Source organism: Callospermophilus lateralis, chromosome 19 (genome assembly GCF_048772815.1).
Source record: "Callospermophilus lateralis isolate mCalLat2 chromosome 19, mCalLat2.hap1, whole genome shotgun sequence".
NCBI classification, from domain to species: domain Eukaryota; kingdom Metazoa; phylum Chordata; class Mammalia; order Rodentia; family Sciuridae; genus Callospermophilus; species Callospermophilus lateralis.
Genome location: NC_135323.1, coordinates 26,920,308 through 26,944,110, shown reverse-complemented (window position 1 = coordinate 26,944,110; position 23,803 = coordinate 26,920,308). Strand labels below are relative to the sequence as shown.

General features: G+C 63.2%; 1 protein-coding gene across 1 annotated transcript in view; it reads left to right on the top strand.

The window, feature by feature from the left end:
• The window catches only part of Gtf2ird1 (GTF2I repeat domain containing 1), an 81,254-nt gene that overhangs the window by 20,448 nt on the left and 37,003 nt on the right, over positions 1-23,803 (top strand). The window contains exons 2-9 of the mRNA XM_077105990.1: positions 11,165-11,293; positions 12,178-12,319; positions 14,662-14,817; positions 15,656-15,839; positions 16,457-16,767; positions 18,144-18,233; positions 19,965-20,048; positions 23,020-23,203. Of these exons, the coding sequence (XP_076962105.1) occupies positions 11,171-11,293; positions 12,178-12,319; positions 14,662-14,817; positions 15,656-15,839; positions 16,457-16,767; positions 18,144-18,233; positions 19,965-20,048; positions 23,020-23,203 (1,274 nt within the window). The 5' untranslated portion in view covers positions 11,165-11,170. The remainder of the gene's footprint in view (positions 1-11,164; positions 11,294-12,177; positions 12,320-14,661; positions 14,818-15,655; positions 15,840-16,456; positions 16,768-18,143; positions 18,234-19,964; positions 20,049-23,019; positions 23,204-23,803) is intronic.

Sequence of the window (23,803 nt, the reverse complement as noted above, 5' to 3'; positions counted from 1 at the left end):
TTCCCGTGGAAAAGTGGGCGACAGCCTCTCCAAGCCGCTTCCTGTGGAGAGAGGGTGAAGTTGGGGGAGGTGACTAAAGTCCTGTTCTCCCCCAGGGGGCGCGTGGACAGCCCTGGGTGTCGCTGCCCGGGCCGTCTGGGGGTCTGGGTTCCTCTTGGTGCAGTCTCACTGCTTGGCCTTTGGGAGTGGCTCGATCCACGCAGCCTGTCTTCAGGGTCCCTCCATGGTGTGGCCTGGAGCAGGTGTGGGTAGAGGGCGGCTGCTTACCCGGTAACTGGGCAGTGGACGCTGTGTGGCGGTGACGTCGTGAAGAGCGCAGGGGTCCAGAGGCCAGTGGGAAGCCTACATCCTGGAGTACTCCCCACTGTCACCTCTTTCCCAGCCTTAGACGTGTGCCAGGTGGGAGGCTGGCCACCTTGGCTGGAGGGGACAAGGCTTTTTGGGTGGGGTTGTGGCAGAGGGAAGGACACCCTTCTGCAGACACCTCAGTGGGAGGAAGCAGCTGAACATGAGGCCCACAATGGCGAGGTTGATGGACAGGGCAGCTCATTAGGCAGCATGGAGCTGAGGCCTTATAAAAGTGGGTCCCATCCACCCATTGCTGCCATCTGACCTTCCTAAGGGTGCCGACTGGTGCCCATTCTATAGGCGGTCAGGGCAAGGTTTGGGGGAAGGAAAGCACTTGCGCACTGGACGAGCCCCTGGGAAGGCAGGGCTTCTCTCATTCTCGAAACGTGCCTGGAGTCGGAGCTTTGAGAGTTATGGGATTGGTCGGTTCCAGGGTGTTTGTGTCCCATCCTGTTGCAGAAGTTATTTGAAAGAGTCATCAAGGAACATGGCAAGAGGGGTCTGGGGACGTAGCTCAGGGACAGACACATGCCTAGAGCTCACCAGTCCCTCACTTCCATCCATCCCCTCTGTCACAGGCAGTGGCTTTGATCATCCTGATCTAAGGGGCTACAGCCTCCAGGCAGGAGACGGAAGGGTTAGCCGCCAACACCTGCTCTTTGAGAAGTTCTGCCCGTGTCTTTGGGAATGTCTCACTGGCCAGAAGCTGTCCCACGGCCATGCCTAGGCTGCAAGGAGTCTTTGGTATCCAGGGGACTCAGATCCAACACCCCCAAGGCAGGCACCCCAATCCAAGGAGGCTCAAGCCTTGTGGGTAAAATGGCACGGGATTTGCCCAGGACCCGGGCACATGGCCCGTGTGCTTTAAGTACCTCTGGATGACTTAATGTGACTGGCATGGTAGTAGCTGCTACGCTGCATAGTTGAGGGAATTATGGCAAGAAAAGAATCTGTTCAGTTCAGCTGCAGGTTTTATTTCTCAAATATTCAACCCACAGTTGGTAAAAATCTGTGGACATGGGGCCCGGCTGTGTGTGTTCCAGCCCCTCGAGGAGCTGGGGACAGGGGAGAAGGTGGCTGTGTGAGGCCTGAGTGGCCACAGGGTTTGCCTCAGGGCCACGCCCACCGGGGATCCACGGGTTGGCAGTTGTGACCAAATGACCCGGCCAGCACGGTTGTAGAGGAGACAAGGTTACCCGGGGGCTTTCGGTTCCACAGGTCTCAGTTTGTAGAAGGCCAGCTCCGTTCCTCTAGGCTCCAGGTGACGTCATGTGGGAGAGGGTGGAGGAGCGAAGGGGCTCGCGTGGTGATCAGGAAGCATGGGGACTCCCCTTGCCCTCCCTCCAAATACGTACCCCAAGCCATGCCCAACTCCACCTCCCCAGCCACCCCCACCCCCTCCGGGACCGCTCAGTAACCCCCGTTGGGGGGCTTAGCTCACTGATGGGGTTTAGATCTCACAGCCCAGTCGTGTCTCTGACCTTCTTCCACTGTCTCTCCCGTGAGCTCTTGGGGGACACCATGTCTAAACCCTAACGCCGTGTGCACTGGGGGTCCATGGACATTCAGGACCCACGCCCACCCGGGCTCCACGCCCACCTGGGGTCCACGCCCACCTGGGGTCCATGCACACTCAGGGCCCTGGATTCTTGCCGTGGGTGGTCACCGCTCAGGATGTCGCTCTGTGGCCACCGGCTGGGAAGGAGATCTTCTGTTGTGAAGTCAGCCAAAGCCACAGCCCAGCGGGGTTGCTCCAGACGGCCTCAGTGGGACGCCTCTGGCTGCAGATGGAGGAAGCCCACATGGGACGTGGCCTCAGCAACGTGCAGCGTGAGGCCTGGAGGTGGCTGGTCTGGAGTCACAGAAACCAGGTCCCTCCAGGGTCTGCTGCTCTGCAGGTGACTCCCCTCCCCATGGCTCTTCTCAGGGCTGTGGTTGGGGTGCCTCTGCAGGAGGAGGCCACCCCAAGACCCTCTCCAGACACAAGCTCCACAGTAGCTCTCTCGTCTCCGTGGCCAGGACTGGACCAGTGCTTCTCCTTACCCCAGTCCCCGCCATGGGAACTGGAGGGCCCTGATCCAATCTGGAGACCCGGCTTCACCCTCGGGCCTCAGACCACAGTTGGAAAGTGTGTTCCTGCCTCCACTCGTGCAAGAGTTCAGTCCCCAAATCTGGCGTTAGTGGCTTTAAGAGTGTGGTAACAAACCAACTAGGGTGTTTCGGGTGGACTTTGGGAAGTAAATTTGGGCACTGGGATGGGCCCCAAGCACCTGCCTTTAGATGCCAGGGCACAGTGGGCGAGCCGGCTTAGCAGGAGGAGAAGGGCCTGGGAGGGTGGCCTTTGGGGTCTGGGCCTGGGTTGGGACACAGGTGTCTTGACCACACTCCAGATCCCCTCGTACCGCACTGTAGCCAGGTGTGAGACCCCCTCTGGCTGTCAGCCCAGAGCCTGGCCTCCTGTGTCCTCCCTTAGCTACAGTGGTGGGTGGACAATGCGGGGTGGCCAGAATCCAGGGCCATGGTGACACCTTTCCCACTGGGGAGCCCCTGGGGCAGGAGATGAGTATCCAGGGGTAGGGTGGGTCTGCCAGGGAGGAAGGATGTCCCCCAGCTGGGAGGGGAGGAATGTCATTTTGTTTGTTCTCTCGAGCTGCTTTTTGGAGAAACGGGCATATGGCAGCGCTGGCGGGGGCGTGCTTGGGTGGCGTGTGAGCGGCTTTGCCTTTTGCAGGGCTGGGTTTAGTTTTTCCGCCGGCTGCCACCCCCCCCAGCTGGCCCACAGGGCAGAGACGCGAGTCAGAGGCGCTTCCTGGGTGTCTGGAAACGTCCGCTTCTCCAGAGGCCCTTCTGGGGTGTCCAGTGGCGAAGGGCTTGGGGAGCTCTGCAGCAGACCAGGCCTGAGCCTTGCAGAGAGAGGTCTGAGCTGAGGACTGCATGTCCAGGGCGGAGGGCATGGGCAGCGAGGGCCCCTCCGAGCCTCAGGAGGCTGCCGTAGCAGGTGCAGGCTGGTGTCCCTTATCCACAAAGCTTAGGGCCAGATGTCTTGGATTTCACATCTCGATGGATTTTGCCGTATTTGTCAGAATGTCATGACATACATGTCTTGGGGACCCGAGTCTACGCTTCTGCTTCATGGACACCTCATGCATGTGGCCTGAAGGTGATTTGTTGCTGTCATTTGTACCAGGACTTGAACCCGGGGCACGTAACCTGAAGCCACATCACCGCCCTTCTTATATTTCATTCAGAGTTAGGATCTTGCTTAGTTGCTGAGGCTGGCTTTGAACCCACGATCTTCCTGCCTCCGCCCATGGGATCACAGGTGTGTGCCACAGTGCCCGGCCCTAAGGTGGTTTCACAGTGTCTCTAGATGCCTGTGTTGGTGTCCACCCGTCACGTGGGGCTGCAGTGGAATTTTCTGCTGTGGCGTGTTAGGGTCCCTGCTCAAAAAACACAGTGTGGGTCTTGGAGCATTTCAGGTTTGGGATTTTCAGGTCGGGACGGTCCACCTATTCCACGCATGTGGTACCTTGCAAGAGCAGCGTGTGTATTTTCACAGTTCTGGAGTGTCACCTGCGGGCTCATATCAGGTGTGGGCGGGGCCGCCATTGAGCAGAGACTCAGCCCTTTGCTTTCAGCCTCTGGTGGCTGAGGCTCTCATGGGCTTGTGGCCACATCCCTGCAGGTTCAAGGCCAGCGTCTTCAAGTGTCTGTCTGCCCTTGGCCTTCGCTTCTGCCAGTTCCCCACTCTCCATCATAGGGAGATGTGACGGCCTCCAGGGCCTCCGCAGGTCTCCCTTCTCAAGGTCCTTCAGCGTGTCACCCCCTGAAGTAGTTTTCCCTTAGAAGGTGACATTTATAGTCCCCAGGGATGAGGACAGGGGTGACTTGTTGGAGGTCACTTTTGAACCTACCAGGCGCTCCTAGGGGCAGATTTGCCGCCCTTCGCGCTGTGATGGACAAGGCCTGGGAGAGGAGGGCAGCTGGGGATTCCTGTTGACCCTGTTCTCTCTTCCCGCCTCAGCCCTGTCCCCACTGGTCACCTTGGACGCGTGTGTGTGCACCTAGACCGACCACCAAGCTGTCCACGCTCCCAGCACTGCCCCTCGGGCCTGGCCACTGCAGGGCCTGCGCTGGGTGTGCCAGTGACCCCCGAGACAAGTCGCCTGGACCTGGCTACAGCGCGTGACAGTCCCCTCCTATCTCAACCTCTCCTCGCTGGGGGTTGACTGGGCTGGGCCCGGTGGGTCTTACCCAAGTCCTGTCCCGTGGCTGCATTGGAAGGTGGCCAGGGTTGGGGTCATGTTAGAGACATCGTCAGGCGCTGGCCTGGTGCCTGGGCTGGGGAGACGGCCAGGGCCTCTTGGGCATCTCCCCCTTTCTTTGGCATTTCCAGGACGGTTCCGTCACGACAGCTGGGGTCTCGTGGCCACTGTCTCAGAGCAGGTGGGAAGTGGGGACCCTCGAGCACTCCCAGCTCCTTGGCTGGTTCGGGGTGAGCAGTGAGGCCCGTCGTCAGAAGTGGGGAGTCAGTCCTCACCACTCAGTGGGCCAAGGGCCAGAGAACCCCTAAGGCCACTGCAGGATGACAGGCTAGTGTAGAGTCCCCTGGGGCCTCTGGATGGCCCAGAGCTGAGTGCGGGCTCCGGTGGGTGTGTCCCCTCAGCCTCGAGGGCTGCTCCTCGAGGAGGACCCTGAGCACCCTGAGGGTGGCCCACAGAAGCACAGCTGGTTCTGGAGCCAAGGGCCGGGTCAGGCGGGAGCTCGTCCTGTGGGCCTGTCCCGGGTCTGGTGGCCTGTGCGGCCCAGTTCACTTCGCTGGGTGGTGTCCTCGGGGTTCCTCATGGCGATCATCAAGGTTCCCTTCCTGAGTCAGTGTCCCCACCTGCTGTCCTGTGTGGTTTGTCACATGCTCACCTGTGGTGCCACCCTGGCTGCCCCACGTCTGGCACTGTGCACTGAGCCGCAGGCCTCAACCCTGTCCTGGGTCCTGGGTGGACTGTGGACGTGGAGCTTCTGGTCCCTGTGACTGTCTTAGAGGTGATGAGCAGCGGTGCTGTCCCCATGGTGGCCGTGCCCATGTCCACTCCTGCCATGGTGCCTGGGCCTTGGGCCCCTCCATGGCCTCCCCAGCTCTCGTTCATGTGTGGTGATTTTTTTATAGGAGCCGTCTTACCCAGTGCAAGGCGATGTCGCATTGCAGTTTTGATTGGCATTTTGCTAATGGCCAGTGATGTCCAGTTTTCGTGTGTCCGCTGGCCATTTGAAGGTCAGGAGACCTGCCGGTCCGGGTTTTCGTGGGCTGTGGGCTGTGGTGCTGTTCCGTCTAGGGTTCTGTTTACGTTGATCCTCATCAGATACAAAATCGGCAAGTATCTTCTCCGATCCGCGAGTCGCCTTTTCTTCTGTCGACATCGCCCCAGATGTCTTCTCCTTTATCTCTGGATGGCCAAGGCACGCTTCTCCCTTTGTCTCTGTGCAGACGACCCCGGGCTTCCTTTCACGTACCCAGAGAACTCCTGTCGCTCCTTCAAAACCCGTCTCAGCCTGGGCTGGCAAAGCCCTTACTTCCCCCAAGTAGGTAAATGAAGGTGGGAGTAAAACACGGGCCACCTGCCGGGCCCAGGGGTGCCCCTGTCGTCCCAGCGACTTGATGCTTGAGGCAGGAGCATCACGAGTTCAAAGCCAGCCTCAGAAACTTATTTAGCGAGGCCCTAAGCAACTCAGCCAGACGCTGTCTCTAAATAAAACACAGAATAGGGCCGGGGGTGGGGCCCGGTGGTCAGTGACCCCTTTCTGTCCTCCACACGAAGCTCTGTGCCAGGCGGCTTCCCCGTCCTCTGTCCGAGGCCCTGTGACTCTTTGTGAACACACTGACCCTGAAGGGGTCAGCGGGCAGAAGGGGCCTGGCCCAGCACAGGCTCCAGCAGGTGCTGAGTGATCGATTGTGGGGTGGCCCTGCCAGGGGAGGCGCCCCGGCTCCTTCCCACGGGCCACCACCCTCCAGCTGGGCAGAGCCACTGCTGCTGGCCCCCCTACAGCTCACTGCTTAGACTGACCCAGTTGATGACCAGGCGGGGTGACCACTGGGTTCTGTCCCCTGGCTGGGTAGCTGATAAGACGGGGACTTGGTGACTCCAGAGTTCAAGAGTGTGGCGGGAGCAATGGGAGAGCTTTGTCCCTGTAGGGCCGATGGCCCAGATGCCCTGCCAGGCCTCCCGGGCTCCCCTGTCGCTGGGCGGGCTGGTGGGCTTGGGCTCCTGGGCAGTCCTCCCTCCTGCAGAGGCCCTGCCAGGGGCCTCCTTGCCTGCTGTGACCGGGGGTGACGGGCGGGCAGCACGGAGCCCCCTGACCTGCTGACGGAGCCAGTGCAGAGGCCGTGTCGTCATGTGGGGTCAAAGGGGCCTGACCTGGTTCTCTCAGGTCCCCATTGGGCATCTCCTGTCTGTGGGGCCTTTGGCTGAGAGTCTACTAGCCCTCAGCCGGGCTCCAGGGCCAGCTGGAGTGGGCCATGGGTCCCAGTACTGTGGGTGTCCCCTCTCCTGGTGACAGGCCTGCCCTGGGTCTGGGCAGCACCTGCTCCCCAGGGACACAGCTCTCGGCCAGTCTTTGGCTCAGGGACCCCCTGGGCAGCCTGCGGGGCAGGCGGGATGCAGAAGCCTTGGAACCTGGGTCGCAGGCCCGCACCTAGGACCATCCAGGTCCTGGCTGCCATCAGAGTCCCCGGGACTTACCACGCAGCCTCCTGGGTCTGCTGTCGGGGGTGTCACCTCTGAGCCTCAGGGGTGTGGTGCAGGCCCCGGGGGTCACCAGGCAGGTGGTGGCAGCCTCTGGCCTGCGGGTGGGCACAGTGGGTAGGGGTGCCAAATGAGGGGCAGGTCACAGGCCACTCCACAGCTGGGACTCGGCACCTATGGGGGCTTCACACACAGGCCTGAGCCCCGAGTCCGGCGTCCTCTCCCCGTCTCCCCAGGTGCAGCGGCCCTGCCTCCTCCCGCGCTCCGTGTCCCCCTGCCTGCGCAGCCCAGGCCCGGCTCTCCCCTTAGGAAGCAAGTTCATGGTTTTGGACCCAAAGGATGGACACACGTCCTCCCTGTCCCTGTCTGTCCATGTTCTTCGTCGCTGAGGGAGGTGTGTGGGCTCCTGGCCCTGTTGGTCCTATGTCAAGGCCAGGGCCCGGTGAACAACTGTCCAGAGACTGAGGACTCAGAACTCTCTGCTAAGTCCCGGCTGTTCCTGGGCAACCGAGGGCCAGTTGGTCACCCTGGTCAGCTCTGTACGTGGCCCTCTGGTCTCTGTGCTGGTCATCGTGGGAGCACAGGCCTCCTGCCTCAGACTTTGAGGCGGACAGGACGTGTCCCCACTGTCTGCTGCTGGGCCTGGGGAGAGTCCCCTCTCATCTCTAAAACAGGGTGCTGTAGCAAGGATGCTCCCCAGACCGGTGGCCAGGTGATGCAGGCGCTGCAGGTCCTAGGGCAGCACCTGGTGTATGGCCAGGTCACTGTGTGCTGGAGGAGTCACCCAGAGCCCTGGCACCCCGCAGCCTCTCTTCTCCATCAAACTGCTCTGCCAGAGAGGCTGCGCCTCCCGAGGTGCAGGCTCCCACGGGTGGCCAGGCCCTGCCTGCAGCTGGCCGACGCCAGGCTCCCCTGGGTGGTGGACTTGGCCTCCTGTTAATGGCGTGTGTGTCTTAGCACCTGCAGTCGCCTGGGCCAGGCTGCGGCCTACAGGACGGACACAGCCTGTGGCCTTGGGGAGACCACGTTCCTGTGGGGACACCGGGCAGGAAGCGCGTGGGCTGTGGGTTTCAGATGGCAGCATGTTCTGTCGAGGGTCCCAGGAGGGGTGGGTGGTGAGGGGCCAGCCTCTGCCTAGCTGGCCACGGCAGGGGAGGCCCTAGACCTGGACAGGCCTGGACCTGGGCAGAAGGGAGAGGCAGAGGGCTGTGCCCACAGGCCCACCGTGCACAGGGGAGTGTCGCGTTGGGTCTTTGTGTAGGGACAAGGAGTGTCTGGGCAAGGGAGGAACGTGGGGCCTATAGCGAGGCCCCCCTGGCTGGGGAGGAGACCCCACCAGCAAGAGGGGAGGCCACTGCCCACGCGGGGCTGGTGGGCAGGACTGGACGTGACCGGAGGTGGATAGACTGGGGTACTTTTGGGGCTGAGCTAGCAGGGTCATGATAGGAGGCAGGAAGAAAGGGGTCAGGATGTTGCCCTGCGTCCCGCCTGAGCGGTGACCCTGGGCCCCAAGTGTGTGCTGACCACTTGTGCCCTGTCAGGAGCCAGTGGCCACCGCGTGTTCTGGAGCCTCGTCTGACTCTGCTCTGATCTCCTTCTGTGACTGCACCATCTCCCGGGGACCTTGCCTCTGGCCTCACCGTTGACTGGTGCTCACTGTCCCCATGGTCCCTTGTCCTCTGCACGGTGAATGGCAGAGGGAGAAGGTGTGGTCCAGCGCCTGGCCCGAGTCTCCTGGGCTCCCGCCTGCCTGCCAGCTCCAGCCGCCCAGGTGTCTGGGGAGTGGGCTCCCCGCTGCCCCCGCTCGGCTGCACCCCGGGCTCTGAGTGCCCAGCTGGCGGCTGTGGACTCGGCTGGCGGGTGTGGACTCGGTGGCCCCAGCCCAGCCCCCTTCCTGCTCCCTCCCGGTTCCTTTCTAAGTGGATTAGGGCTTTGCCGGAAGGAGCCGGTGCAGTCTGGGCAACCGGAGGCTGGGGGAGGCCAGGGCCAGTGTCAGGGCTGCTGCTCGGCCTGATTCGATTTGGGCCTTGGCAGCGGGAAGTGGTGCTCAGAGGCTGGGCAGGGAACGGCCGAGCGGCGGGGGACAGCAGCAGGGCTGCCAGCTCCCAGCTGTGCCCGCTGCCTCCGTTAGGGTCCTGGGGGCTGTCTACACAGCAGACCCCTGGGGGGACATCATGCCACAGATTGGCCCAGGAGATGGCTGGGGCCTGCCTCCTGGCCCATTAGCACAAGTCATCTGTGGGCTTCTGTCACCTACAGCCTGTCAGCCGTCAGCACCCCTTCATTCCCCAGATCCCCAAGATGAAACGCTGTCTGCAAACATTCAGAAACAGAGTGTGCGTGCATGCGTGCGTGTGTGTGTTATAATAGTGATTTTTTAAAAGTATTGATTTTTAGTTGTAGTTGGACACAATACCTTTATTTCACTTATTTATGTTTATGTGGTGCTGAGGATCTAACCCAGGGTCTCACAAGTGTGAGACGAGTGCTCTACCTATTTTATTTAGAGACAGGGTCTCACTGAGTTGCTTAGGGCCTTGCTAGGTTGCTGAGGCTGGCCTTGAACTGGCGATCCTCCTGCCTCGGCCTCCCAAGCTGCTGGGATTAAGGGGTGTGCCTCCGCATCTGGCTCCAATACATTTTTTGACCAAATGCCAGGCTGGCCTGTTGCTGAGGTCAGTCTTTAGCCCTCGCCAAAGGGCTGATCTGAACCAGAGCTGAGGCTGGAGCCCGCCTCCGCTGCAAGCCCAGTTAGATCCTCGGGATGTTTCTGTCACTGGGGTGTCACTTCTTACCCCCTTGTGTGCAATGGCCCCTGACACCTGCTGCTGTCTGGCTTCCCAGTCTGGGTTGGGACCATTCACCTTGGCCTGTCACATACGGGGGCACTGAGGTGGCCCTGGGGTAGGCAGACCTGGTTTTGCCCTTGACAAGCTTATCATCCAGAGGGACCGTGGTGGCCTGTTTCCCTAGGCAGCAGGACGTGAGGACCTCCAGCCTGCTGTGCCCTGCCCGCCCACTTGTATCCAGGAGTCACACCCCTGGCCCTTCCAGGCCTGTTCCCTGCCCACTGCCCTGAACTGGCCACTGACCCCCAGCCAGGGAGCAGGCATAGCCCTGGGCTGAGGCCAGGGAGGGAAACCCTGGGTCACCGCTGTGCTCTCTTCCACTTGCCTTGGGGACAGGGCAGGAGCTACCCTGGGCAGCCGGGGTAGCTGATTCCTGGGGTCAGGAAAGGGAGAGCAGAGCCGGGGGAGGCCCAGCTGGTGGGGGAGGCCTCCCCTGGTCCGAAGGCACCAGGATGGGGACACGCACCTCTGCCTCCAGGAGCCCCATAATGACAGGACAAAGTCCTGCCCCCCGGCTGGTGGAGGGGCCTCTGCCCTGCCCTCCTGCCTACGCCCTGAGGCCCTGAGGCGGAGCCCCACAGCCAGGAGTAGATGGAGGCCCAGAGGCAGGGGCAGTAGCCTTGCCCTGAGGGCATGTGGCTTGCTACAGAGAGGCCAGCGAGGGCACCCAGCCAGATAGGCTGGCAGTAGGGCTGTCCCCCCTTCGTTGGACTGAGGCCAGGGGACCCAAACCTGTGAAGGCAGCTTGGAAGGACACTGGTGTATTTAGGGGGAAGGACACTGGTGTATTTAGGGGCAGAGAGACCTGCAGCCTAAGCTGTGTGTGGGGGGGGCGCTGGCCAGGAAGCCAGAACACCAGGAGTTGAGCTCTCAGGGGCAGTAGGGAGCCATGGAGGGTGTGTGAGCAGGGGCAAGGCCGTGGCCAGAGCTGTGTACACATGGAGTGGTAGGATTTGGGCTTATCTGGCAGAGCAGGCATGGTACTGGGCTTGGCCCAGGGCTGGTGGTGCCATGAGACTCCCCTCCCAGTGATGTCCTGGGCCTGCACCATGCAGGCCTGTGCGTGAGCCGCTGTCCAGGGCTCAGATTCCTGAGGCACGCAAGGCCTTGGTCTGCCGCAGCTGGAAGTCGAGGCGGCCTTAGGGGTCCGGGGGTTGGGGTGGTGGCTGCCCTGCGTGCCCTCCCCCAGGGCCTGGTGCCCACCGTCCTGTCTCTCCCCTCCTCCTCCAGGTGACCATGGCCTTGCTGGGGAAGCGCTGTGACCTCCCCGCCAACGGCTGCGGGCCTGACCGCTGGAGCTCTGCCTTCGCCCGCAAAGACGAGATCATCACCAGCCTGGTGTCGGCCCTGGACTCCATGGTGAGCGCCCACCCTGCCCACCTGGCGCCTGCGCCCCTGAGCACCGTCCTGCCTCAGCGCGGGGGCAGAGTCCAGCCAGGTCAAGTCCATAGCCTTGGGATGAACGCTGGTGCCTGGGCCTCGTGCCCTTGTCCCCCCAGTCCTCGTCCTCCTAGGTCACCTCTTGCCATTCACGTCCCGTCCCCGGGATGAGCCACAGTCTCTCCTGGAGGTTTAGGACGGAATAATGTCCTTTTCCTGGGAGAAGCTTCTGTGCCGGGAGCTGGCAGGTGCTAAAGAGGTCTCTCTGGAATCTCTTAGCTGTACCCCTGGTCTTAGGATGATGAAGTTGAAGCTCAGAGAGGGCAGAATAGAGCCTGGAGTCACAGGAAGATAAAAAGCAGCATTTATCAGGCGCCAACTGCATACCACAGGTTTATAGACAGGGTTTTCCTGTTGAGATGCTGGCATCTGACTGTAGGGACCCTCTGGGCCGAGGAGCTACCAGCTTAACTCTGGGGCCGGCGGACCCACAGAGGTGGCCCAGTCTAGAGATGGCTTCCTTCCCGCCCCTGGTCTTCATTCAAGCTCTAGATGTGGGCTTCTGTACATGGGCCAGCAGAGCCCAGTAGGCTGTGTCCTCCCCCGTGCCCCGACCAGAGGTGCCAACATGGAAGCCCAGGTCCCCTGGGGCTGAGGCAAGAGGCCCCTCTAGAGCTAGGAGGACCTCAGAGGGAGGAGCAGAAGGCGGATCCCTTCTCCCGGCCCCGTGGCCAGTCTCCGGGGGCCTGTCACTTGTCCCCACTGCGGAATCGAAGACGGAGGACGGTGGAGGGGTGGCCTCTCCCCTGCACTGCTGGGTCCCTGCAGCCTGAGCGGACTCCTGTGCCCCTGCCCACCCGCAGTGCTCAGCGCTGTCCAAGCTGAATGCCGAGGTGGCCTGCGTGGCCGTGCACGACGAGAGCGCCTTCGTGGTGGGCACTGAGAAGGGCCGGGTGTTCCTCAGCGCCCGCAAGGAGCTGCAGGCCGACTTCCTCAGGTTCTGCCGTGAGTACCGCGTCCCCCCCGCCCCCCAGCCCTCCCCGGGTCTGCTCGCCCTGCGTGGAGTTGGCCTGACATCCGGCAGCCTGTCCAGTGGCCCTTGTCCCCAGTGGCTAGCTGCGTGAGCGTGACTGAGCCACTGCCATTTGCCCACTTTCAGGCGAGGACACTGAGCCTAGTGTTTTCACCCAGTCCTCTCAGCTGCGTGTCCCTGAGCCTGGGCCAAGGGCCCTTGTCCAGCTGAGGTGGGTGGACACGTGTGCCACAAGACCCTCCCAGTGAGCTGTCTGTCCCGGCCTCTGCCCTGGGGTGGGCACTGTCACTATTAGAGCTGAAATCATCTCAGCTCCCTCTTGGGGGCTTGTGGGGACAGGGCCACGTGCTGCCCACTGGGACATGCTTGGCAGGGGTGGCCCTCGGTGGCCAGGGTGTGCTAGGTGCCCAGCAGGCTCCAGAACGTCCCCTCAGCTCACAGAGAAGGGTCGAGGCCTGGAGGGCACATGCCCCCCGTCCCCCCACGTGTGGTGAGACAGTCTGCGGCCCCCTCTGCAGGTCAGTGGGCCCCGGGCCCCACCGGTCCTGATACAACCTTGAAAATCAGGCACTTGCACAGCTGGCACCCAGGGCCCAGGTCCCCTCCAAAGGACCAGCTCTCCCTCGGTGAGCGAGGGCCCCGAGCAGAGGGGGCTTCTGCAGCCCCCGTGCCTTCCCGTGCCCCTCGGCCCAGGCCTGGCCTCTGCGGCCCCTCTGGACCCCGGTCCCAGGTGTCTCTCTCCTCTGCCTTGGCCCCTGCTGCTGCCCCTCTGGAAGGACCTGGCGCCTCCCCCTGCCTGGCAGACGTGTCCCAGCCTCAGAGTCACGTTCCGTCCTCCTTCCCCGTGCGCCCGCGCCCACACCCGCACCCCGTGCGCCCCTTGCCTCCCACCCTGCGTGGTGGCCCCGCCCTGCACCTGCACCCCGCGCCCTGACTCCCTGTCCAGGTGCTGGTGCCTCCTCCTCCTGAGGAGGTCAGCTTCGCCTTGATGGTGACCCGGGACTGGGACCTGCAGGGAGGGACCCTGTAGGACGAGGGCCCAGTCCAGCCGGGAGGCCAGCAGCCGTGGGCCACGCGGTTCAGCCCCGGGGTCTGCCTGGGGTCTGGTGAAGGCCCAGGCGCATGGGCCTGAGTGGGTGGCCTGGCCACCGGCCCCGAGCCGCCTGGTGCAGGGAAAGCACCTGTGGTTCAGAACCCGCCGCAGAGGCTCCGAAACCTGCAGCTTTTGAGTATCAGATGTCACGGTGGGAAATTCCTCACCTGCCGGTGACAGGTCAGGGTCACAAGCCCAAGACCAGGACACCCACGGGAGGTTGTGCATGGGGCAGGGTGAAACCTGGGTCAGACGCGGGTCCCTCCCCCAGGTGCGTCATATATTCGCATGGATTTCAAAATGGGTGAACCCCAACTTCACGACCCCACTGCCCCATGGTGAAGGGTGCTCATCCGGGGCCTGGGCCTCAAGCTGCTCGTTTGTGAGGGGGCCGTGGGTGAGCGGTTGCTGTGGCCAGCACTCAGAACAGAGCCTGCACCTTGTCCCCCCGCGGCCCCGGCTGTGGGGCCACTGTCCTGAGCATTCCCGATCACCAGGGCTGCTCCCGGGGCAGCATGTGGGCCCTGGGCACCCCTGGCTGGGCACACCGTTGGGGGGCTTCCCCTGCCAGCACCCCTGTCCTGCTCAGCCTAGAGCCCGGGCCTTCCCAAGGTCAGGGTGGGTGCTGGGCTGAGGTACAGGGGCCTCCAGGGCCCCAGGTGGCCATCCCGTGGGGCTGGGGCCCAGTCTGGGGCCAGGAGGGTGAACTTGACCTCACGGAGCCTGGGGAACCACTATTTATAGCCCTGGGGACTCGGTCCGAGGGGAGCAGGCACGAGCTGGGGACCACGGGACCCTCCCTGTCCCCTGCTGGTGTGGCTCTGGCACATTCCCCAGGATCCGGTCACACTTCCAGGCCCAGCCGGGCAGGAACCTGCCTCCTTGCAGGCCGATGGTCCCCTGACGGGGTCTCTGTCCTCTCCACCTCTGGCCAGTAGGAAATGGGGGGCCAGGTTGCTAAAGTGGAGTGTGTTAGGGTCAGAGGACAGTGGAGTGGGTGGAATGGGTGCCATGGAGCCCCGTGAGTGTCCAGCACTCAGACTCAGAGGGAAGGGACTTGCTGAGGTCACACGATGAGGTGGGGGTGGCCAGGGAGGAGGCCACAGCTGGGCCAGCCCTCTAGGTGGCCGGGCAGGTCTGGGGCACCGTGCGGAGCCAGGTCCCAGCCCGAGGTTGGTCTGGGGCCATGGGCTCACCGTGACCTCATGCTCTGTCCCACAGGAGGACCCCTGTGGAAGGACCCGGAAGGCGAGCACCCCAAGAAGGTGCAGCGGGGCGAGGGGGGCTGCCGGGGAGCCCCACGGTCCTCCCTGGAGCGCGGCTCCGACGTGTACCTGCTGCGGAAGATGGTGGAGGAGGTGTTCGACGTCCTCTATAGTGAGACCCTCCTCCTCGCACCTGGGCCTGGGGGCGGGGCCCTGGCTACCCCAGCTCCACACCCAGGGCTTGGTATCCTGCCCGCCCCTTTCCTGAGCTGCCACCCGTCTCCGCTGTCACTCAGGCCACTGCCACTCTGCCCTGGAAGTGGCCCCAATGTTGGGGGTCCTCAGCAGTCTGGTCTGAAGTGCTCCCTGGCTTGGGGCTGACGTCTAGGGGCCCACCGCGGCTCTCCCGTCCCCTCCCACAGCCCTATCTCCATGCTCGGCTGCACCAGTGTCCTGAGCCACCTCGCAGAGCCCCTCTTGTCCCCAGCATGCCCTGGCACTACTGTGTCATGGGCCACTGCCTTCCCCATCCCTGTCTGGGGGACACCTGTGTCACGCTCTGAGGCCTGGCCTCAGGAGGCCCTCTTCTCCTGGGATAGGGCCTCTCTGGCACCCACTGTCCCCTCACCAGGGGTGGCGCTTGCCCTTCTGGCTGTCCCCAGCCTGCGAGTTCTTGCTTTCTCTCATTCTCTCCCTTCATCCTGGGCTCTCTGGCGTGCCAGCCCCTTCTTCGTCCCTGCCCTCCCTTCTCTCTCACCCCTTGCCCTGGCCCTGCCCCAAGCCCTGCCTATAGCCCCCACCCCAGGGCTTGAGTGCAGGGGAGAAGCTGTCCCGGGAGCAGGTGGCTCCCCACCAGGGCGCCCGCCCTCGGGTGCAGGCAGCGGGGCCCTGGCCTCAGCCCCTCAGGGTTTCCTGTCTGGGTCTGCAGCCGGGGGCCTGTGGGGGGCCTGTGGATCTCCTGGTCCCAGCCTGGCGGCCCCCTGCTGACCCTCCTGCTCTCTCCCTGACAGGTGAGGCCCTGGGCAGGGCCAGCGTGGTGCCCCTGCCCTATGAGAGGCTGCTCAGGGAGCCCGGGCTGCTGGCCGTGCAGGGCCTGCCCGAGGGCCTGGCCTTCCGGAGGCCGGCAGAGTACGACCCCGAGGCCCTGATGGCCATCCTGGAGCACAGCCACCGCATCCGCTTCAAGCTCAAGAGGTGAGCAGGGCACGGCCTGGGCGCAGGCCTGAGGCCACTGGCCGCCAGGGGCGGGGCTGGAGAGGCCCAGGACCCGGTTGTGAAAGCCCCCTGAGCTGAGGCTGAAGGCCAGGCCCAGAGCAGGACCACAGCCAGGGCCTGGGCCGGGGGAGACTTCCCAGGGGACTTGTGTCGCAGTGACAGGAGAAGGGCTGCCCCGGTGGTGTCCCGGGGCCAGGGACAGAGTGCGCAGCAGTGGAGGTGGGGCCTCATGCGCGAGGTTGGGCTGGGGTCAGAGTTGGTCATTAGGAGCTCCCGGGAGAGGGGTAGCTCAGGCTGGGAGGCAGGTGGGGCTTCACCTTGTACCCGAGAGCCGTCACCCGCACCGTTCCCAAGCAGAGGAAGGGAAGCAGCCAGCCGCCGTGACCAGGAGCCTGGAGCCCAGAGGCCTGGAGCCGGCTACAGGCTCCAAGGGCCCAGCGGTGTGGCTCTGGGAGCCCCCCAGCCCTGACCTGCAGTCCCACCCACAGAACAGGCGCTGCTCCTGGCTGCCCAGGGTCCAGGGTGCAGGGGGCTGTCGAGGGACAGAACAGGACAAGGACAGTGTATGAATGCCCTGCGTCCTCTGCCTCACCCAGGCCCCTCGAGGATGGCGGGCGGGACTCGAAGGCCCTGGTGGAGCTGAACGGCATCTCCCTGCTGCCCAGGGGGTCTCGGGACTGCAGCCTGCACGGCCAGGTCCCCAAGGCCGCCCCCCAGGACCTGCCCCCTACGGCCACCTCCTCCTCCGTGGCCAGCTTCCTGTACACCACGGCGCTCCCAGTGCACACCCTCCGCGAGCTCAAGCAGGAACCGCCCTCCTGCCCGCTGGCCCCCGGCGACCTGGGCCTGGGCCGGCCCGGGCCTGAGCCCAAGGCCCCCGGAGTCCAGGACTTCTCCGACTGCTGTGGTAACACTGCTGCTGGGACCTGCAGGTCGGGGTGGGACACTGGTAGCACACGTGGGTCGCACATGTGGGTCATTGTCTCAGGCGGCCAGCTCAGGCCCCGCCCACGGCTGGTAGGAGGTGTGTCTGGGCTGAGAGCCAGTGGGACCTGGGCCTCTGCTCAACCCCCTGACACCAGGTGATCCCTGAGGGGACTCCTCGAGGAGTCTGAACATTTAATGAGCACCTAGTACATACCCAGCCTGGTGAGGGCCCTGGGGAGAACAGGAGGAAGACTTGGGTTCCTACCCAGGCTCTTCTGCCCAGTGGCTGTGTAGGTCTGAGCCTCAGTTTCCTCACCTATAAAATGGGGTGCTTGTACAGATTGTAGCCCTTCTCCAGAATTCTTAGGGCCAGAACAAGCAGAAGTTTCAGATTTTCCCCCTGGTTTTGGAACATTTGCATATGCATAATGAGGTATTTTGGGGGTATCTAAACATGAAATCCTTTTCCATCCATACCTTATGTGCATAGTCCAAGTGTCGTCTTATACTGTGTTTTTTGGTACCAGGGGTTGAACCCAGGGGTGCTCTTCCTCTGAGCCACATCCCCAGCCCTTTTTATTTTGAGATAGGACCTCACTAAGTTGTAGGGCCTTTCTAAGTTGCTGAGGCTGGCCTCTAACTTGTAATCCTCCTGCCTCCGCCTCCAAATTGCTGGGATCCCAGGTGTGCCCGGCTTTAAACAACACTCTCTGCTGGCCTGCTCTGTGAGCTGGACCTGTGCCATGAGGCTAGGTGCGGAATTTTCCACTTGCAACTTAGTGTCGGCGCTGGGCAGGGCGGTTGCCATGGCTGAGCAACAGGCTGCGGCTCCAGCAGCGCTACATAGAGCTGGTTGGAAGTGCGGCTTCCTGAGCCGGGGTGCCGCTGGGTGGCGGCGAGTCCCGTGCCGGGACGAGGCCCTGGGCTCCATCCTTAGCACTGCAAAAAGAAAAAGGCAGGTCTCAGGACGGTCCTCAGGGCCGCATTGCCGCTCTGGGAGGGGTGCCGGTGCTCAAGTGTGAAGCACATAGTAGGAGCTTTTAGTGATATTGCTATTAAGGGAAGGAGAGCAAAAGACTGAGCCCTCCCCAGGTGTGTGGGCTGAACAGAGGGGGGGCTCACACCTTACCATCCCCACCTGGAAGAGGTGACCTTCCACATTTTCTCTGGTGGCATTTGGATAGTAGATTCTGGTACAGGATGACGTGGGACCCCTGGTCCTGGATTGGCCTTGGTGCGGTCACAGGCCACTGTTCTGGGGTCTCCAAGTCAGGCGAGGCTGTTACCCCAGGCCCGAGGCCACAGCCCGAGCTGGGTACGACCCCCTTGAACCTGTACCTTCTCTCCCTTGTCCAGGACAGAAGCCCCCGGGGCCTGGAGGGCCTCTCATCCAGAACGTCCACGCCTCCAAGCGCATTCTCTTCTCCATCGTCCATGACAAGTCAGGTAGGGCAGTGCCCGTGGTGGCACTGGGGCAGAGCGGGCGTTCGGTGGACGGTGTGGCCGAAATAGAAACGTGCCCACCAGGTCTCTGTGGGAGAAGGAGGAACAGCTGTGCCCTGGGGGCCGAGTTGGCATCAGGTGTAACAGTAACCTGTGCTGTGTAACAAAGTGCCCCAAGATGTAGCTCAAGGAGCACGGGTTGCTCACAGTCTCTGTGGGTCAGGAGTTCAGGAGCAGCAGGTTTGACAGGTGGTTCTGGCTCAGGGTCTTCAATGCTGCATTTACAGTGTGAGCCGGGGCTGCCGTCTCGTCCAAAGCCTTGACTGGGGCTGGAGGCTCCCTGCCCAGGCTGCTCCCATGGCTGTGGACAGCAGGCCTCGGCTCCTCCCCATGTGGGCTGGTCTCCAGGACTGCTTGAGCTTCCTTCCCACGTGGCAGCTGGTTCCCCAAGTCAGTGCCCGAGAGAGTGGGGAAGGCACGTCCTTGATGTCCTTGCCTCAGAAATTGCTGTCACTTTCCCCACATCCTATCCAGAACCTGAAATTTGGTCCAGCCAACACTCAGAGAAGGGTCACACTCCCCCTCTTGCAAGAAGGAGTATTTAGAAAGAAAAAGAAAATAGAAATGCAGGGCCAGTGTGTGTGGCTCAGAGGGAGAGCTCTCGCCACGCATGCTCCAGGCCTAGGTTACATTCTGCAAGATAAATAAACAAAAGCAGAAAATCTCCAGGTGACCTTCCACATTTGCTCTTGTGGCATTTGGATAGTAGATTCTGGTACAGGATGACGTGGGACCCCTGGTCCTGGACTGGCCTTGGTTCGCGGCCACAGGCCACTGTTCTGAGGTCTCCCAGTCAGGCGAGGCTGTTACCCCAGGTCCGAGGCCACAGCTGGAGCTGGGTACGAAACCCCCTTGAACCTGTACCCTTGTCTCCCTTTGTAAGAACCACACAGAGGGACCGAAAGCAGCAGAGCTGTGGTTACACCAGCCTCAGCAGGTTTGCTCAGAGGGTCTTCAGCTCTGCTGAGAGGCTCTTTAAGAAAACCCAGTCCCCTGGGACCACCCTACCCCCAAACAAGGTCCAGGCCCGGAACAGCAGGAGGTTGGCTGACCAGGTGGAGGAGCGTGGTGGGAGGCAGGTCAGGGGCACACTGGGGACCTCACAAGGGTCTCTCGCGGGGTTCTCAGCTCCAGTCTTCCCGTGTGCAACATGGGAGTGATGTCAGTGTCTGAAAGTTCCCCGGGAGCCAGATATGGTAGTGCACACACGTGATTCTAGCAGCTTGGGAGGCTAAGGCAGGAGAATCGCAAGTTTGAGGCCAGCCTCAGCAACTTGGAGAGACCCTGTCTCAGAAGGAAAAACAAGAGGCTGGGGAGTAGCTCAGTTCAACCCAAGCACTTGGGGGAGACAAGTTTCCTCAGGGAGACCCCCCTACCACCCGCATGCCCGGGGCAGGAAAGGCCAGGGTGGCCAGGCCTGAGCTGCACAGCACGCAGGGCACATGGGGACAGGAAGGAGCCCGTGGGGAGCCCATGTGCTGCGGGAGGCCCTCTGAGCACCTGGATGGGTGTGGCGGGATGGTGTTTGAAGGTGGCTCTGGAGGAGGAAGCCCGCCTGGGCCACGGACAGGGCATTGCTGTCATGGGGTGCAGGCCCAGCCGGGAGGCCCAGGGCAGCAGGGAGTCGGGGCTCCTGGGGACCACGCCCTGACGGTGCCCCCTGGGTTCTGATAGAGAAGTGGGACGCCTTCATCAGGGAGACGGAGGACATCAACACACTGCGGGAGTGCGTGCAGATCCTCTTCAACAGCAGATACGGTGAGTGGGCGGCGGCCGTCACTCTGTTCCCCAACACGGCGGCGGGAGCCATATGCCAGCACCCGCCACCGGCCGCGCTGCGCCAGCCTGCTGGGTGGGGGCGGCTGTGTCAATATTTCCCTTGCAGACTCCTGGGGGTGGAGCAGATGGCAGACCTGGACCGGGTCTCCTGGGGAGAGGCAGGCAGCGCCAGTCTGGGGGACACTGGGGCCGGGACACTCGTGGCCTCCTCCTGGCAGGTCCTAGGCGCCTCGCCCTGCCCTGCCCTGTCCTGCCCGCGGCCTGCACGTTTGGGGCGTAAACACCTAAATCCTCTTCACAATTCAGCGTGGGGGGCCCCCTCCAGGTCCCTTGGTGCCCAGCCCTGAGGGTCCCCGTCCTGCGTGAGCTATGCAGGAGACGTGCCTTGCCTGTCACCTGCCCTGCCAGTCCCCAACACCAGGACAGGCCCAAGGCAGATGCCAGCCCTCCAAATGTAAGCTGAGACGCTCCCGCTGCAGGTCCTGGGGACCACCCTCCTCCTCGGGTCCTCGGGTCCCCACTGCCGCACCCACTTGTTCACGTAGCCTTTCTTGAGTCCCATCCGTAAGCCACATGCTGTGTGTCCCCTGCCTGAGCCGGTGGCTTTCAGGCACTAGGAGGTGACACAAGCCCAGGGATCACTCCGTGACCAGGTGGGGTGTCACGATCACCTGCCTCACGCTGACCTGCACTGTAGGCTTGTCCCTCGTGTGACAGTGCCAAGAGAGCAGAGGGAGGGGACCCCCAGGGCCAGGAGGCCACAGGCCGGGGATTCAGCAGATGCTGGCTGGGGGCCTCCAGCCAGGCCCTTTGCCCCCAGCCTGCGCGGCTTCCGCCCTCTTCCTTGTGAGCCTTTGGTCTACCTGTTCCCTGTCCTCTCCTGCCTGTCCCCTCCCTCCAGTCCTCCCACACGGTCGCTGGCCTCCTCGCTGGCCAGTCCTAAACAGAGCCCCCACTCTGAGCCAGGGACCATGCAGGGTGATGTGGCTGACTGTGTTCTCAGAGGCTTCAGCAAGTGGCTGGAGGTGCTGCAGTAGTATACAGTGATGCTCAAGTGTATGCAGTGGTGCTCGGTAGTGCACAATGACTGGGGTTGGTAGGGAGGAAAAGCTGGAGAAAGCTGAGGTGGGACAGGCCACAGGCGCAGAGTGGACTCGGTGCCCTTTGATCTGGGCTGCGCCAGGCAGGCTGGGCCTGGGCCGGGAGGCTGGCAGAGCTGGGCGTGGGCGTGGGTGGCCTGGTGCCTTTGATGTGGGCACCCTGGCCCACCGGCTCCTCCTGGGCTCCTGCCGTGGAGGGCGCGTCTGCCCAGTCTGCACCTGAGTCAGCTGCACCCAGGCAGGTGTGAGCCCGACCGTGGGCGGGGGACGGGGTTGGCTCCGTCTGCCTGGGCAGGCTCTGCCCCGCCAGGCTGGCCCTGAGGCTGCGGTCAGGCCCAGGCGCCACCAGGCCTGACACAGTCTGGACTCTAGGACACGGAGCCTTCACTGGCGGGGCACTGGGGCCAGATCCCGGGGGCGGGAGGGGGGTATGGAGCCTGGCTCTGGCTTGGGACCCTCCGGGGAGGAGGTAGCGCCCACCATGCTGGGCCCGTGGAGGGGGTGCTGTCTGGCAGCCGAGGTGTGTGTCCCCCAGACCCCGGGTGACCAGCAAATCTGGGCAGAGTGGGCCCAAGATTGGGGTGTAGGGCAAAAGAATGAGGTACACCCCAACTTTCAGGGACTCTCAAGGACAAGAGGGACATCGTCACCTGGGAAGATGCTGAGACCAGAGGGTGCTTAGGGCCGTGCACAGGGCCCTGCACACAGACTCTTCCCAGGGGCAGGATGGGGGCTGGTGGGGTTGCTCCTCTGTCCACCGAACCCCCTCATCCGGAGGAGTCCGCGCACCAGGCAGAGGAGCGCAGCTGGAGACGTCGCCACCGTGGGGGGGGCTGGGGGCGGGGAAGACACATGACAGCTGTTGAGGTTTCAAGGGTTTAATTTGACAACGAGCTAAGTGTGACTTCACAGCGGGAACTGGCTGCCGAAGCCACCCACGCCGACCTGGGCCACATCGACAGAGAAACAGCGTCAACAGGGAGGGGGGGGGACGGGCGCGGAGCTGGGGACAACTCTGGGCAGCAGACAGCACTGTGAGGACACGGCCCCAGGGACAGTGAGAGCTCAGTGTGACTGGGCCCGTCCCCAGGCACGTGGACCCCCAGCCAGCTCGTCCCCGGAGGCCTCCGCAGCCCGGGGGACCCAGGGCCCGGCACTTGTGGGTGCTGGAGGTGTTTAGGTGAATGAGTGAGGACGGCGGGCAGGAGTGGCCCTGGGCACCGGCCAGGCCCAGCTGTGGGAGACAGGGCACGGAGCCGAGACAGGGCACAGAGCGGCGCCAGGCCCAGACCCTGAGCACCTGCTGTGGCCGAGCACCAGCATCTAGAAAGATTAGTGAAAGGAGAGGACACACCTGTGCACACCAGCACACACTTGCACACACCTGCGTGCAGTCCTCCCGCAGGGCTGACCTGGAGCCCATGCTTTCTTCAGGCCTTCATTCAGCTGTGGTGCAGGAGGCCCACTCTGTGCCCAGCCCTGGCTGGATCCCAGGGGTGGACACCTGAGAGGAGGGAGGGAGCCCAGGGCAGACGGAAGAGCCCATGCAAAGGTCCTGAGGTGGCTGGAGGCTGGGAGGCACGAGGCTCCAGAGACGCAGGCTGAGGAAGCCCAGGACTAGAAAGTGGCAGGCGAGGTCAGGGGTGATGGCGGCTCGTGGGCTCATGGCAGGACTTCGCCTGTCACTGGGATGGGAGCCCCTGGACATCTCTTAAAGAGCAAGGGGCGTGATCTGACGTCTGCCGCCGCACCGACCTGGAGGGTGCTGGGTGCTGGGGGACCGTGAGCTTGGCCCCGCTCCGTGCGTCCTGTGGCCTTGCTTGCGCTCAGCCTTGCCATTGCCCTTGCAGCGGAAGCCCTGGGCCTGGACCACATGGTCCCCGTCCCCTACAGGAAGATCGCCTGCGACCCCGAGGCTGTGGAAATCGTGGGCATCCCCGACAAGATCCCCTTCAAGCGCCCCTGCACGTATGGGGTCCCCAAGCTGAAGCGGATCCTGGAGGAGAGACACAGCATCCACTTCATCATCAAGAGGTACGGGCTGGCCTGGGGTGGGCCTCTGCTGAGCAGGGATTGGGCAGGCCTGGAGAGCAGCTGGCTCCTGGCTGAGTAGCCTCCCTTTCTGGGCCTCTTCGAGGGTCAGGTAGAGGCACAGTGCCCAACCTGAGCAGCTGTGCTCTTCCCCCTAAAGGAGACCAGAGGCCTTGCCCTCACTGGCCGGCCTGCGCTCCACCTGGCTGGGCCAGCCGCCCCTTCACAACCTCCCCTTGGGCTGCTCCGCCTGCCTTCCTGGCTTGCCCATGTCCCCAGGCCCAGGTGGGTGGGGAGATTCAGCTGCAGCCCCTGGGAGCCTCCAGCTGCCCCTCCCAGAGCTGCCGCCTGCCCAGGGAGAGCCAGTCCTCCTGCGACCCCTCCTATGTTGGTAGGGATGGAAGGGCGGCCTTGGACACAGCGTCCAGCCCCCTGCCCCTGGTCATGCCACGGAGCTGGGCCGGGCTGTGGTGCTCCTTGCTGATCCCCAGTGCCCAGCGTGGCCCCTGGCATCACAGTACCCAGTGGGTGCTGGGGGAATGAGTGGGCACTGGCCTCCCAGAGTCTGGTCTCAGGGCTTCAGAAGTAAGCCGGGCGGGGCCG